General features: G+C 34.5%; 1 protein-coding gene across 1 annotated transcript in view; it reads left to right on the top strand.

Moving 5' to 3' along the window:
• Window positions 1-1,139: 1,139 nt before the first annotated feature.
• The window catches only part of LOC106111287 (round spermatid basic protein 1-like), a 16,275-nt gene continuing 2,829 nt past the window's right edge, over window positions 1,140-14,585 (top strand). The window contains exons 1-12 of the mRNA XM_013293314.1: window positions 1,140-1,551; window positions 4,026-4,725; window positions 7,962-8,117; window positions 8,570-8,687; window positions 9,207-9,395; window positions 10,195-10,335; window positions 10,879-11,015; window positions 11,520-11,659; window positions 12,239-12,398; window positions 12,929-13,068; window positions 13,235-13,333; window positions 13,518-14,580. Of these exons, the coding sequence (XP_013148768.1) occupies window positions 1,344-1,551; window positions 4,026-4,725; window positions 7,962-8,117; window positions 8,570-8,687; window positions 9,207-9,395; window positions 10,195-10,335; window positions 10,879-11,015; window positions 11,520-11,659; window positions 12,239-12,398; window positions 12,929-13,068; window positions 13,235-13,333; window positions 13,518-14,580 (3,251 nt within the window). The 5' untranslated portion in view covers window positions 1,140-1,343. The remainder of the gene's footprint in view (window positions 1,552-4,025; window positions 4,726-7,961; window positions 8,118-8,569; window positions 8,688-9,206; window positions 9,396-10,194; window positions 10,336-10,878; window positions 11,016-11,519; window positions 11,660-12,238; window positions 12,399-12,928; window positions 13,069-13,234; window positions 13,334-13,517; window positions 14,581-14,585) is intronic.

The raw sequence follows: 14,585 nt of genomic DNA on the forward strand, positions 1-14,585 counted from the left end.
TACCTACGTAGACAAGGTATTAAATTCTCCCACTTGTGATAGAATATCGCTATAAGAACTACAATTTAACATTCATCGGCCTAATATTGAAACGACAGGACCGCGTATCGATAAAAACACGCTTAAACTCCAAGTTTCATTAAAATGTTGACGTATGACAGATTGTAAGCGGCGGTTACTAAGCAAAATGTTTTGAATTCGTTTCAGAATTTGGCCTATACAAGATGAGACCAAATTGCATTATTGTCGAACGAGTTTACTGGGTAAAAAATAACGTCTTGTCCACAAATGTGTATAGATAAAAATAAATGAAATCTAGTTTAGTTTAAATCTGCATAGACAGACTATATAGTTATATTGCTTACCCATGTTGTCATTAGAATCTCACTAAAAAGTGATCTCCTACCCTCACTTTCCTTGGAACAGAAACGACTTTTTTTCTCCTGTAATGTCTTGCTGGCCATATTTTTATGAATCATCAATTAAATGTATATCTCTCCTTCGTTATCCATCTGATACTTCTCTTAATATTCAATCTGATGGAGAAAACAGTAAGAAAATTGTAGTGTCTTAGTCCAAAAGTTAATGAATACTGTATCTTTTCAATTAAATAAAAAATTAAAACTTTTACATATTAGCTTAAAGATTAAATTCATATAAACAACTCGATTCTATTGATTTTTCGTAAAAAGGCCTAATCAAGAAGTAAATTTATTACAAAGATATTTGCCAGGCACTTAACTGCTTATGTGACTTCAATTAGGTAACGGTAGTTTACCGTAAAAGCTATTCCGTGAATTATAAAACTAAGCATTTTCTTGAGTTCTTAAAAAAACTTTTAAAATAAATATTAAAGCGACCTCTAGAATCAATTATGTAAAAAAAATTTCAGAGTGACGTGTCATTAAGCTGGGTGACGTTTCAACTTTCAGTCTTTTGTCAACAGAGTGCGCTGTTTTTCCGAAAGATTTAATTTTTGTCGCATTTATTACAAATTTTTTATTTTAAATTTATGGGATTTGCTTAAACATTCAAGATACCTTTTTATTTTTAAATGTTGGGATAAACTACAAAATAAATTTTCGTTTCACTGGCTGTACAAATGTTACCTGTGACTTACATCGCGATGTAACAACACCTTCACAAAAAACTCAACAAAAAAGTACGAGGCAGCCAAGTAAATGGCGTCTCAAGTTGTTTTTTATGCGATTTCTATGTGTTTCTCTTTTACTGTGTCGTATTAAATGTACACCACGGTCGTATCAGTTATTTAGTTATACGTGTTATAATCTAATTGAAAAACATTGTTTACTTCGTCGACGTTTCATTATTTCCACGAAACAATGGCGTCGAATGAACATTTGGAATCCCACGTAAAACTAAGTGAAAATCCTAGTTTGTCAGATGATAATTGTAATTCAAGTTACGCTGGGGACGCCGGTGAAGGTGTTAAGCGTCGTAAAATGACTCAAGATAATAAGAAACATTGTAAACTGGGATACGATCCAAGTATGTCAACTGAATCCACACACGCATCTATTGATTCTATAGGTAAGAAACCTTAGACTGTCTTATTACAAAGAATAATAATACCCTTACATTCTTTTATAAGCTAGATTTCGAGTCATCTGGGCTATAAAACATTTTGGTGGGAAAATAGTTAACCTATCAAATTCTATGTTACATCATATCACTGGAGGTCATATCTGTTTATAAACATATGCAGAATATAAATTGAAAGAATAATAATTAAATTTACACGGAAATTTACAATAAATCAACTAAACCAACACTATTATACTATTTTCGATTGCAACAGTACATGACCTTGTGTTATGCACTCACTTTCTATTTGTCATACTAGTACAAATAAAAATTTAAAAAATTGTATTATACAAACAACTTTAAATGTTCTAGAATGTTCCAGCATCACTAAAAGTGTAGTTATGTACAAAATTGTAATTTATTTAGGTTTTTTATAAGTTATTGGTCCAAATTAGTAATGTTTTGCTTTGGAACATAATTTTATAACATCACCTTGCTTGTCACTCCTGTCAATTGGCTAATCTATCTTCCACAATTAAATTTTACTTCTCGTTCACATCACCTTTTAAAAATAACACTTCAAACGCTGCCAACACTGCAGTTCCCCTAAGGTAGATGTCTGGTAGTTAATCTTTGTGTTCCCGCTCATTCTTAGCCCTAACTCTTATAAAAAACCTTTAATTTCATGTTGTAAATAACATGGAAAGATTTCCACAACAGAGTTGTATTTAATGGTTTCATCAATGTAGATAACATGAAAGTTCTATCCCAGAGTGGTAAAAATTATAATATTTTTTTTCTTCTTCTTCTTCTTCCTTAGCTCTACAGCCCTTTGTGGGCCTTGGTCAAGCAATTTTTTTTGCTATTGATTAAAATAGTTCTGTTGCATATTCACCATAAAATAATTAACTGAAGTTATTGTAAAATCCCTAAATAATTGATTTTAACTGTTGGAAGTGTTTTGTACAGATCTTCATATAATTACTGTGATATATAAATTTTAAAGAGCATTTAATGTTCTATATAAATAAACTGGCTTTTACCTGTGACTGTCTGCAAAAACAAATGTATGTAGCCTATGTTCTACATCTATGCCAAATTTCATCCAGATCTGTTTAGGTGTAGCCTAAGAAACATCCATTTATCCATCTAAACATTTGCATTTATATTACTGGTAAATGTTTATAAGTTAAAGTCCAAGGGAAAGAAACACACAATACTTTAAATTATAGAAGTTTTAAGTTATCAAGGGTCTATGTTATAGAGGTTTTGGGCTCTGATGGGGAGGGAACATATTATTTTTTTAAGTTATAGAGGTTTTATGTTATCGAGGTTTGAGTTATGGAGGTTCTACTGTAGTAAACTAATTACTTTAGGTAGTAGAGCACATTCTCACTACTTTTTTAACAATCTACATCAAAATTGAGCAATAGCACAAGCTAATATTGTTCATAATAAAAAAATTACACTCTTAATAACAATAAATTGATTATTCCTACTTGTGTATGATGTATTTTTACTATTAAGTTGAAAATACAGTTTAAAAAGTTGAATACAATATCTGTTACAACACAGTATTGACCAACCTTTCTACATTCTTCTATATCCAGCGTCTTCGTCAGTTTTAGGTGCACTCTTCTTGAGTTTTCTAAATCTGGACTGTATCATAATGTGATATAAAGTTAAATTTAGGAATAAACTAAGTATAAGCAAGATTTGTAAAATGACTTTATTATTATTATTATTATTGTACTAATATTTGCTTATTCTCAGTTTATTCCTAAGTTTAACTTTATACCATATTTATTTGTTAGGCTGTATAAGATTACTAGCTGTTCCCCTGCAAATTTATCCACATAAAATTATGAAAATTTTATTTTATTCTTTACATGAGTTAAATAATCAATTGCAAATATCAAAATACCAATTACCTTACTGTGGCAATTTTTACTTTCTTGATGGCAGCAACTTATGGTTGCTTTCACACATTAGGGTTTTTAACCAATATATTAACCCTCTATGTTTAATGGCGTGAAAATATATAGCCTAAAGTGTGTCGTAAGTGTAGGGCTTTTTATTAAAGTAAGAATTATTCTAAAATATGCTGTGATTGCTGACATCTTACACCACAAAGTAGTGCGTGTTTACGCTTTATTATAATAGTATAGATATGACCAATACTGACACCCTCTCACATAATTTTCTTAATAATATTGGTTAACTGGGCTAAAGTCAAAGATTCTTTTACACAACTATCATGTTCAATCTTCAAATTGCAAATATATTAGTTTTATGAATGGATTTCACATAAACAACTATACTAATATTATAAAGAGGAAAGATTTGTATATATTGTAAAAACTCAAAAACTACTGGGCCTTAAAGTATTGTTATACCATTAAATTATTATTTTATTTCCCGCGAGCGAAGTCGCGAGTAACAGCTTACTTAATACTTAATAGTTTTCTTGTACGTTCCAGGTAAAAAACGTAAACGCAGCAACGATTCTCAAGAAGTATGCGTATGGGGAGATAATTCTAAGCCACCGAAAATGAGTAAAATATGGCCAGTATTTGATTCCGGAGGATTCGGAGATGCTGCCATGTTAACTCTACATGTTGTACAGAAATCCCCGAATATTGTCAACCCATTATTATATCATCAAGATAAAGAAAGCTTATTAGAGATCAAACAAACTCTGAATGAAGACTGGTTTGGAGGAATCAATGCATCATGGAGTCAAACTAAATTAAACCAAACTATACCACGTGATGACGTCACGAAACGCATCTTCTCATCAGTCTCCCGTCAGTTGAAGATAATAAATGCTCACTTCCAGAAATCCATGCAGAGATATAAATATCCCAGAGTGACCAGGTCGAATATCCTTCTAGAACACACCAATCTCCGAAGACCAGCGACTCATTTCAGTTTAGCACTAAAAGCGATCAAGTTCCAAACAACTCCGAGAAGAGAGTTACCATGTTATGGGAATTTGGAACTACCTTTGAAGATGAAACCGGAGAAAGGCTCATCACAAGTCTTTCCCGCTATATGTACTGGTATTAAAACGGACCCTGATAAAGTGAAAAGTGAAGTGTTAGTGAAAGTTGAACATGATAAAGTGAAAATAGAGAGAGAAAGAGAGAAAGTTAAAGAGAAAGAAAGAGATAAAGATAGGTAAGTGTTAGAATAGTACGTTACTCGCTTTTGCCCCCAACTTTCGCACGATTTAAGCGGCAATAGCCTAATGTTTTGGGGTACGGACTTCGGATCTTGCGGTCGAGGACTCATATCCCACCATTCGACTATTGTCGTGAACCATATCCTAGCACAAGCCTAGAGCTTAGTTGGAATGGTTAATGGAAATATTAGTAAATTAACATAAAACTTAAGTAGCCTAAGTGTTCAAGACTATGTTCTATATCAGTGCTAAATTACATTGAGAGTCTTTGTTAGAAGTTGTTTGAAGGAAGTTTGAGAGTAGCCCCAGTAGTCGAAAAGGTAACGAGTATCAGGTTAGCATGGTATGGACATGTTATGAGGAGGAATGAATTGCATGTTATAAGGAGAATGTTAGTTATGAGTGTGGAAGGGTACACCGGTAGAGGTAGACCTAGAAAGAGATGGATGGACTGTTGCACCGACCCTACGGGAGTAGGATAAGAAGAAAGATGATAATGAGTCTTTGTTAGAAGTTTTGGAGAAACTGCCAACATCCATCCATTGGTATTGGTAAAATAGTAGGGTTTTTTACTAGTTGTTTACAAATACTTTTGAAAATAACTCTAAGTTTGGATCTTTAACATTAAAATGTCAATAACAACACAAGTAAATGTCAACAGTTTTACTATAATCTTATATTATAAAGAGGAAAGATTTGTATTTTTGTATGAATTGAAATTACTCAAAAGCTACTGAGCCAATTTTAAAAATTCTTCCACCATTAAGAAGATAAATTATCAGTGAGTAACATAGGCTATGTTTTTCATCATCACCATCACACTATACATCCCCACCGAGGGGCTCGGAGCCTACCCTAAGTAAGGGGTGACTAGGCCATAGTCAACCACGCTGCACTGTGGGTTGACTTCACAAATATCTTTGAATTTCTTCGCCGATATGTGCAGGTTGCATCACGATGTTTTCCTTCACCGTATGTGTACATCGCTATGTTTTTACTTTTCTTAATTCACGCGGACGAAGTCACGATCAACAGCTAGTACTGAATGTGTTACTATCACCAATAATATATCTTTTCCATGCTAATATTATAAGAGGAAAGATTTGTATTTTTGTATGGAACACAAAACATACTAGGCCGATTTCAAAAAAATTTTCATGATTAAAAAGCTATATTATCACTAAGTAATGTAAACAATATTATTTTACTTTTTAGTAATTTCACATGGACAAAGTCGTGAGCTACGGCAAGTACAACAAATAAATTTACTGTCAATTTTAAAGTATAGAATAATCATTAAATAATACATATTTTAAATCTTACTACTTACTACTATAAATGTGATTGTTTTAGATGTATGGATGGATGTCTGTTATTATTTATCTCCAAATAGTAATGGATCCTAATAGGCAATAAATAATTATTAATAAATTTACAAATACAACCATGTCGGCAAAGAAAGTCTAATAAAATTAGAAGAATCAAAGAAGGCACAGATGAACATACTCTAGAAGTACAAATAGGCTAATTTAGTTATTTAAATTTTGCATTGAAAAAGACATAGGCAGCTATTTTAACAGTGGTAGAGCCAGCTTTAACATCTTCACACGAATGGGTAGGCTCGCCCGGTGTGATACCACGACCACACAGAAAACAGGCGTGAAGTGGAAGCAATTCCGCGTTTCGTCTGATGAGTGTTATGCCGGAGGCCTAATTTTGGTCCCTTTCCCTTTCCACCTTTACCTTTTTCTAAAGAGGAAAGGATGGGAAGAAAAGGTGGAGGAGACGCATAGGAAGGGGAAATGTCCTATTTAAGTGCGTCTCCTCCTCCGCTAATGAAAGGTAGACAACGCCTCTGCAATTGCGGATGTTTATGGGCAGCTGTCGCTTTTTATTTCGGTGGATTCAGGGTGCCGCTTGAACGTTTACCGCCGTATATTATAAAAAAAATAGCTTAATAAAAAAAATGATTCATACAGTCACAGGGAAAACCTTTTTAGCATAAAAGTAATTTGTTGGCTGATGTCATGCTTGTGAGGTGCGGCATTTGATAAACTTGAATGGATTTGTATTACTTGTATGTTGTATTGTATGACACATAAGGATAAACTAAGCCGAGAATATTACGATATAGCTGTTGTAGATTATTAATTAAATCTCAATAAGATGAAATAAAAAAAACTAGGTCCGTAATTTAGTAAGAAATCTTGATTTTACCACAAAATGTACAACTTCTTGTAGTTTTAAATTGTAAGATCTGCCAACCTTACATTATAAGTGGTCTTTTATATTTACCTAACTTCAATGGGGATTTGTTCATTGCCGTAGAAAAGTAACTGATAAATTAAAAAAACAAAAGAGATACATTTTTATGTTCTTATTAGATACTAGCCTGCGATTGTCGACGTGAAATTAAAAAATAATATGAAAAATAGCCTGTGTTACACTGACAACATAGCTTTTTAATGTTAAAAGAATTTTTGTAATAGCCCCAGTAGTTTTTGAATTATTTCTAATAAAATTGTAGTGAATAAACAAAGATTAAATTTTAATAGAGATAATGTAATTGCACTGCTTGTCTGTCTGTCCGGGAATGAAAATGGCACAAACATGAACAGTGTTTAATTATTTATCCTACCCTTGGGGTTTGCTTGAGTTTCGCGTTTATATGGAAATCATAGTTTGTTCTAAAATAAGAACTGAACAATTTACAATAAAAGTTTGTAAAAAAATGACTTCATTAGAATTTTAATTATGGAGCTTTCTTAGAGTGAAAGAATTTTTTTCAAACACATCAGTAGTTTCAGAAACTATCCAATACAAATATTTCCTCTTTATAAGTACAGATAAGAGATGTTATAACTGACCAAAATAGTCTTCTAAATATTATAAACAGGAACAATTTGTGTTTTTGTATGTATTGATGTAACTCAAAAACTACTGGGCTTATTTAAAAAAATATTTCACCATTTGGTAGCTATATTATTAGTGAGTAACGTAGGCTATTTATTTATTTAATACTTTGCATAATTATTACAATAAGTATACTAAATCAAGCTACTACAAGATTTACCCCAGAGCAACCTTATTGCTCTGAGCAATCTCTAGGCTATTTATTTTATTACTTTTTAATTTCAAGCCGAGGAATCGTGAACAGCTAGTTTATTAAAATTTTATACAGATTAGACAAAGTCATGAGCTATATCTAGTATGTAAAAATTTTGGTCTTTAGGTCCCATTCTTCACGTCATTCTTCGTGTCAACAATGTAGGCGACGGGCGCGCGTCAAACGATGTTCTATTGGTGTACAATGTCGTCGGGAGAGGGCAGCACCCATTTGGGGTCCTAGAGGACCCTGTGTGGATATTAAAGGCCTTAAATACCACAGGTAAATTCTCCCTTCAAGTTTAAAGATATTTTATTCTTATGAAAAACAATGTTTCGCTTACAATAAGAAAAATAAAAAAATGTAAAATTTAACTATGAGTTTGCAATTACAATGTAGAAACATATTGAAGCTTTTTGTAGCTATTCCAAATATTCTTTTTCTAACATTTTACTAAAATATAGCTTTTCAACCTTATGTTTACAATGTTATTCTATGCTATAAACAGTAAGCCAATTAAATACATGATTCTAAGGGCTTCCCACCACTGGCTGATAGTGGCTTAGATAGCTTAAAATGACGTCACTATCAGAGGTAACAAAATCCGATATTTCCATCACATGTTTTATTTTGGATTGTTATCAGACAATTTACAATTTGGTGGGACAGGACCTGAATTTTTATTTGTATATGTTTATTAAGTTTCCATCTGCAATATTTATCTTGTGTTGCAGGTTAATGCGTGTGGAAACTCATCCGAATGGGGGCGCTAGTGTAGTTTACCTATATCAGCATGATATCGACATGTTGAGCGAACAACAACAGGAATCTTTAGCCAAGGAGTTTCTTAAGGTAAAATGAATACTCATAGTATCCCGTGCAATGCATCCACATGAAATTATAAAAACTTTATTTTATTGTTAACTAATTTTTGCCCGCGACTCCCTCCACGTAGATATAAAAAAAAACAAAAGTGAGTAGCCTATGTGTTCTTCCAGATTATCCTCTACATCTATAGTTAATTTTATCGAAATCCGTACAGCCGTTTAGGCTACAAACTCTAACAAGCATCCATCCAATATAGCCTATCTTACTCACTGATAACGTAGCTTTTTAATGGTGAAATAATTTTTAAAATAGGTCCAGTAGTTTTTGATATAATTCGATAAATACAAAAGTAATCTTCACTCTGTATAAAGATTTGTATTTTTGTATGTATTGTAATAACTCAAAAACTACTGGGCTAATTTAAAAAATTCTTCCACCACCAGATAGCTATGTCATCAGAGAGTAAGATAGGTGTTTTCACGCGGACGAAGTCACAAAATCTAGTATATATAGTGTAAATAATGTAATTTCCCTTGTTTCTAGCTGGTATTCTCCGAGGACAGTGGGGGGTGGGCTCAGTTCGTCTGCGGGGTGGTGCGGGGCGCGGCGGGCAGGCTGCCCTGTCTGCTGCGGTACCTCTCAGAGAGACATCCCGCACTCACAGTTAAAGCGGGAGTGTTAGCACGCGCTTCCGATATAGAGACTACCACTATCAGCAGATATTATCAGCAGGTTAGTAAGACATCAAGAGTTGATTTAAGGACCTGTCTCAACAAATTTTAAATTGATAATAATCAAGTAAATAATTGATTGAAATATCGGATTTTATTCCCTAATCTAACAGTGACGTCATTAAGCTATCTGAGCCTCTATCAGCCAGTTGTGGGACAAACTCATAACCTTTTTTTATTAGTATGTGTGATCCACTTCTTGGACTCTAGCATGACTGTTTTCTATTTTGTCAACATTATCTGTTATTTATTATATTAGTATACAAGTCGCTCGCGACTTTGTCTGCGGAGAATTAAAATACAAAAGATATGTTCAGGACTATCCTCTACATCTATCAAATTTCATTCATTTAGCTGTTTAGGCTTAAAACTCTAACAAATATCCATCTAAACTTTCGTATTTATTATATTAGTATTACTAGCTGCTCCCGTGTGGCTTCATCCGCATGAAATTAAGAAAATTTAATTTTATTATTTACATTTGTCAAATTATCAATAGCAAATGTCAAAATGACATGACTACGACAAACAATGTAACCTTGCTGCCTTGATGTCGGCAGCAACTTATGGTCTCTTTCCCACATTAGGGTTTTTATCCAAAATATTTACCCCCTAAGTTTAATGGCGTTAAAATATATAGTCTAAAGCGTGACGTAAGTGTAGAGCTTTTAATTAAAGAAAGAATTATTCAAAAATATGCTGTAATTGCTAAAATCTTAGGCAACAAAGTGTGTGTTTACGCTTTATTATAATAGTATAGAAGTATACAGATGAGTAATTTTGCGTTTTATGTATTTTAGGTGCAACAAACATACGCAGCGGGTACATTCCGTTGTGGGCCGTTGCACCAGATTTCTCTGGTGGGCACCGTGCATGAGGAAGTAGGGGGATATTTCCCTGATATGCTGGATATGCTTGCCCAATGCCCGTTCCTCAAACTGGTAAGTACCAGTTACCCCCCCATTTATTGAGTGTTTCCGAAATAAAGTTTCAGAGTTACTCTATTTCTGCCGAAAACGTAAAGTGTTTTTTTAGAATAAACAAGTTTCTTAATCGATAGTTATGTTCCGCGATCTGCAATATTTCAATTTTTTCAAAATTCAAAAGTATCTTGTAATTTCAGAGTTTAAAAACGTATTATAAGTCTGAAGTTTTTGTTTTTTTATTTATTAAAATTTTGTTAATATTGTCTAATCCATTATATTACAATATCTCCTATTTTTAACAGTACTAACAAAGTAAATTTCTATTAAAATTATGTTAATAGTTACGAGTAATTAAATAAACACGTTTTTGGCTAATAATTCCATTTCACTTGCTTTTTTTTTAATGATTTGACGATAGAAACATGTCTATTTTTTATATAGTCTACAATCACAGCCTTATAAAGATATTTTTGTTTTGATTTTTTCTTATAATTCATCATTTCTATTATATTTTCATATTATTGAAGCAAATTATAATAAAAATGTGTTTTTATGGAGACAATGCCGTGGGGTCCAATGGCTGCAGTAGAGATGGAACCGCAGGAGTCTAACGATGGACCCATCTTATGGATCCGTCCCGGAGAACAATTGGTGCCAACCGCAGAGCTTGGGAAGAGTCCCATCAAGAAAAGACGGTATAACTCACTTGTTATATTCAAATTATACTGAAAAAACGTTATTAAGTGTCCTTTGCAAATGCTTTACAGGTCTTATATCTGGTGAATGCTTCTAAAAATTCTATTTTAACATTTGGTTTAAATCTATCCATAATATTGTGTGACCAATTAAATTGTTAAATCTAGTTTTTAAATGAATTTAGACCAGATTTTTAACTTTATCAAAATTGACAGTGTTTTTATCGACAGTTGCGTTGTTTATGATGAAAATTGAATTTTTCAAATGTACTACGTATGACTGTTTGTCTGTTTTTCTGTTTGTTTGGACTGATTTTGACAGAACTGTCGCGAAGTTAGCTGATGTACGCAAGAATAATACAATATGATAGACTGTTTTTTATCAATACCTTTTGGGCCTTTTTTGTTTAGTGTACTTTTATCCATTTTCGTTTGTACTTATTTTTTCCCTAAAGTGTGTGACCGCTATCACCTTGTATATGTATTTATCCAACGTGTTTTTAGTACTGGCATGAACGAGCTACGCAACCTACAGTACTTGCCGCGCTGGAGCGAGGCGCGCGAGTTCCTGTTCGAGGACCGCACGCGAGCGCACGCGGACCACGTCGGACACGGACTGGACAGGATCACTACTGCCGCAGTCGGTACGTTGACCATACGCTTTAGAGCACATTAGACTACACTACACTACACTACACTGTACTGCACTACACTATGCAACACTAAGCAAAGCAAAGCATTTTTCCCTCTATAAAAAAAATTATGCATCACTATGCTATGCTACACTGCACTCCGCTACACTTCTTTACGTTATACTACACTACACCACACCACTTCACTTTACATGCATTACTTATACTACATTACACTACGCTATGCTATGCCAGACTACACTACACTACACTATACGCTATCCTATACTACATTACGCTACGCTTAGCTTCACACCACTATGCTACACTTCACTACATTTCACTATGATATGCTCCGCTATGCTATTACTACACTACGCTAACACTACATTACGCTTCGTGACTATACGCTACGCTATGCTATAATATACTACGCTACGTTATACTACATTACGCTACATTATATACTTTAATATGTATCTGACACAGACATTTCAAGACAAAAACATAAATTCACGAGCGTCAGTATTTACATGCAGCACACCAATCCAGTTAGCGTTGTCCAACTGTACTGGCTAATGTATATTGCAGGTGTGCTGAAGGCCATACAGAGCGAGGGCGAAGGCGAGGGCGAGGTGCGGGGCCGCATCACCAAGGACGTGGTGGCGTTCCACGCGGCCGACTTCAGCAAGCTGGTGCAGCTGCTGCAGCTCGACCTCTACGAGCCCCCCATATCGCAGTGCGTCACCTGGTCAGTACACTATATGTATTAGCTTACGCCTGTGACTCTGTCCGCGTGGAATTAAAACACAGAAGTAGCCCATATCTTTCAGACTATCTACAATTCGAGCCTATTAACGCTCTATTCAGAAAATTATCGTTTTTCTGTGATAAATTTACACAACTTGACCAAATGTATGTATTGTTAGGAATAAAATTAGTACCGTGCTATAGAATTGGCGCAACTCTAGATTATCGGCATAAACGTCACGTCCCTAGCTGACAGCTGTCAATGTCACTAGAAGTATGGATAGATTGGCGCGCAACCTGGGTCTGGACGAGAAGTGTTGCTCTGCGTTTAAAGCGACAGTATCAATTAAATAAGTTGTCTAAAAGTATGTATTAGTTTTCGCCTGTGACTCCGTCCGCGTGGTTTTAAAAAACAAAACCAAGTAGCCTATGTGTTCTTCCAGATTATCCTCGTTTATGCCAAATTTAATTGAGATCCGTTGAACAGTTTAGGCTACAAACTATTATTTATGTAAAATGTATGTGTGTCAGGCTGGAGGAGGCGAAGCTGAACCAGCTGCGGCGCGAGGGTGTGCGCTACTCGCGGCTGGCGCTGTGCGCAGACGACGTGTACTTCCTGCCACGCAACATCATACACCAGTTCCGCACCGTCTCCGCTGTCACTTCCGTCGGTGAGACACACAGACACACAGACAAACAAACATTACCTTAAGTAACATCGATATGTGAAAAGCTATAACCGCCATTCAGAATCAGCGAATTTTTCTGCGTATTTTGAGTTGCATTAAGATCAGAGCATTTGGGGCGCTTGAAACAATATTTTTTATTTATTTTCAGCATGGCATTTACGGCTGAAGCAGTATTATCCGTCGTCGGAGGCTTCGTCCCCGGCTGAGGAGCGCCCCGCTGCGGACCCCACGCCACACGTCAATACTGGTAATTTATTAATTACTTATATGAAAAAAACCTTCATTTTGGCACAAATATTAACGTGAATTGAAAATATTGTTTGTTACTTATAGTCCAAAATTGTAAAATAATATTATAATAGTCGAATTTCATTCAATCAAGTTGTAATTACCCCGTGTAAGGAATGTAATTTTTTTTTATATTTCCACAGAACCTAAAAAATCATCAGCAACGAAGCACAAAAGTGGTGTTATTGAGATGAGAGCGTTGAGCGCTAAATACAAAGACAAACCCACGTTAAAACTGACAGACAGAAAGAGTACAGAAGTACAGACTAACAAGACAGAAGATAAGAAGGAAAAGAGAGAATCCAGACATGAAAGGTCTGATAGAACGGACCAGAAATCACATAGACACAGAGATAGTGACAGACATAGATCAGAGAAATCAGAGAAATCGGAAAAACCCGATGTTAAAACTGAAAAAGACGTCAAAACAACCAAAACTGAAATTAAGGTTGAAAAAGTAGATTCAGATAAAACTTCCAAACACATTGATAAATTAGATATAGAATTAACAGATAAGGTAGTTGTTAAATTGGAAAATCGGTTAACTGACAAAGTTGACGGTAAATGTACAGATTTAGTTAAAACAGATAAGTCGATCGAAAAGGTTGACGCTATCGATAAATCTGAGAGTAAAGAAAAATCTAATGTCAAATTAGATAAAACGGAGAATAGATTATCAGATAAATGTGACAAAACAAAAACTCAAGATACAGAAAAGGCAGATAAAAGTGACAAAGCAACAGAAAAGTCGGAAATTAGAGTGTCAGAGAAACCTGACAGCAAATTGACCGACAAGTCTGACAGTAGAACATCAGATAAACCTGACAAGACAGATAGCAGATCGTCAGAAAAATGTGACAAGACAGAAAGCAGATCCTCTGACAAATCCGATAAGGCTGAAAGTAAGTCGGCAGACAAATCAGAAAGTAAATCTTCTGATAAATATGAGAAGTCAGAAAGTAGATCATTAGATAAATCTGACAAATCGGAAAGTAGATCATCAGATAAATCTGACAAAACAGAAAGTAGATCTTCTGATAAGTCTGACAAATCAGAAAGTAGATCTTCCGATAAGTCTGACAAATCAGAAAGCAGATCTTCTGATAAGTCTGACAAATCAGAAAGTAGATCATCAGATAAATCTGACAAATCAGAAAGTAAATCTTCCGATAAGTCTGACAAACCGGAAAGTAGAGCTTCCGATAAGTCTG

This window comes from Papilio polytes, unplaced genomic scaffold, assembly GCF_000836215.1.
Source record: "Papilio polytes unplaced genomic scaffold, Ppol_1.0 DF824169.1, whole genome shotgun sequence".
Taxonomy (NCBI): Eukaryota; Metazoa; Arthropoda; class Insecta; order Lepidoptera; family Papilionidae; genus Papilio; species Papilio polytes.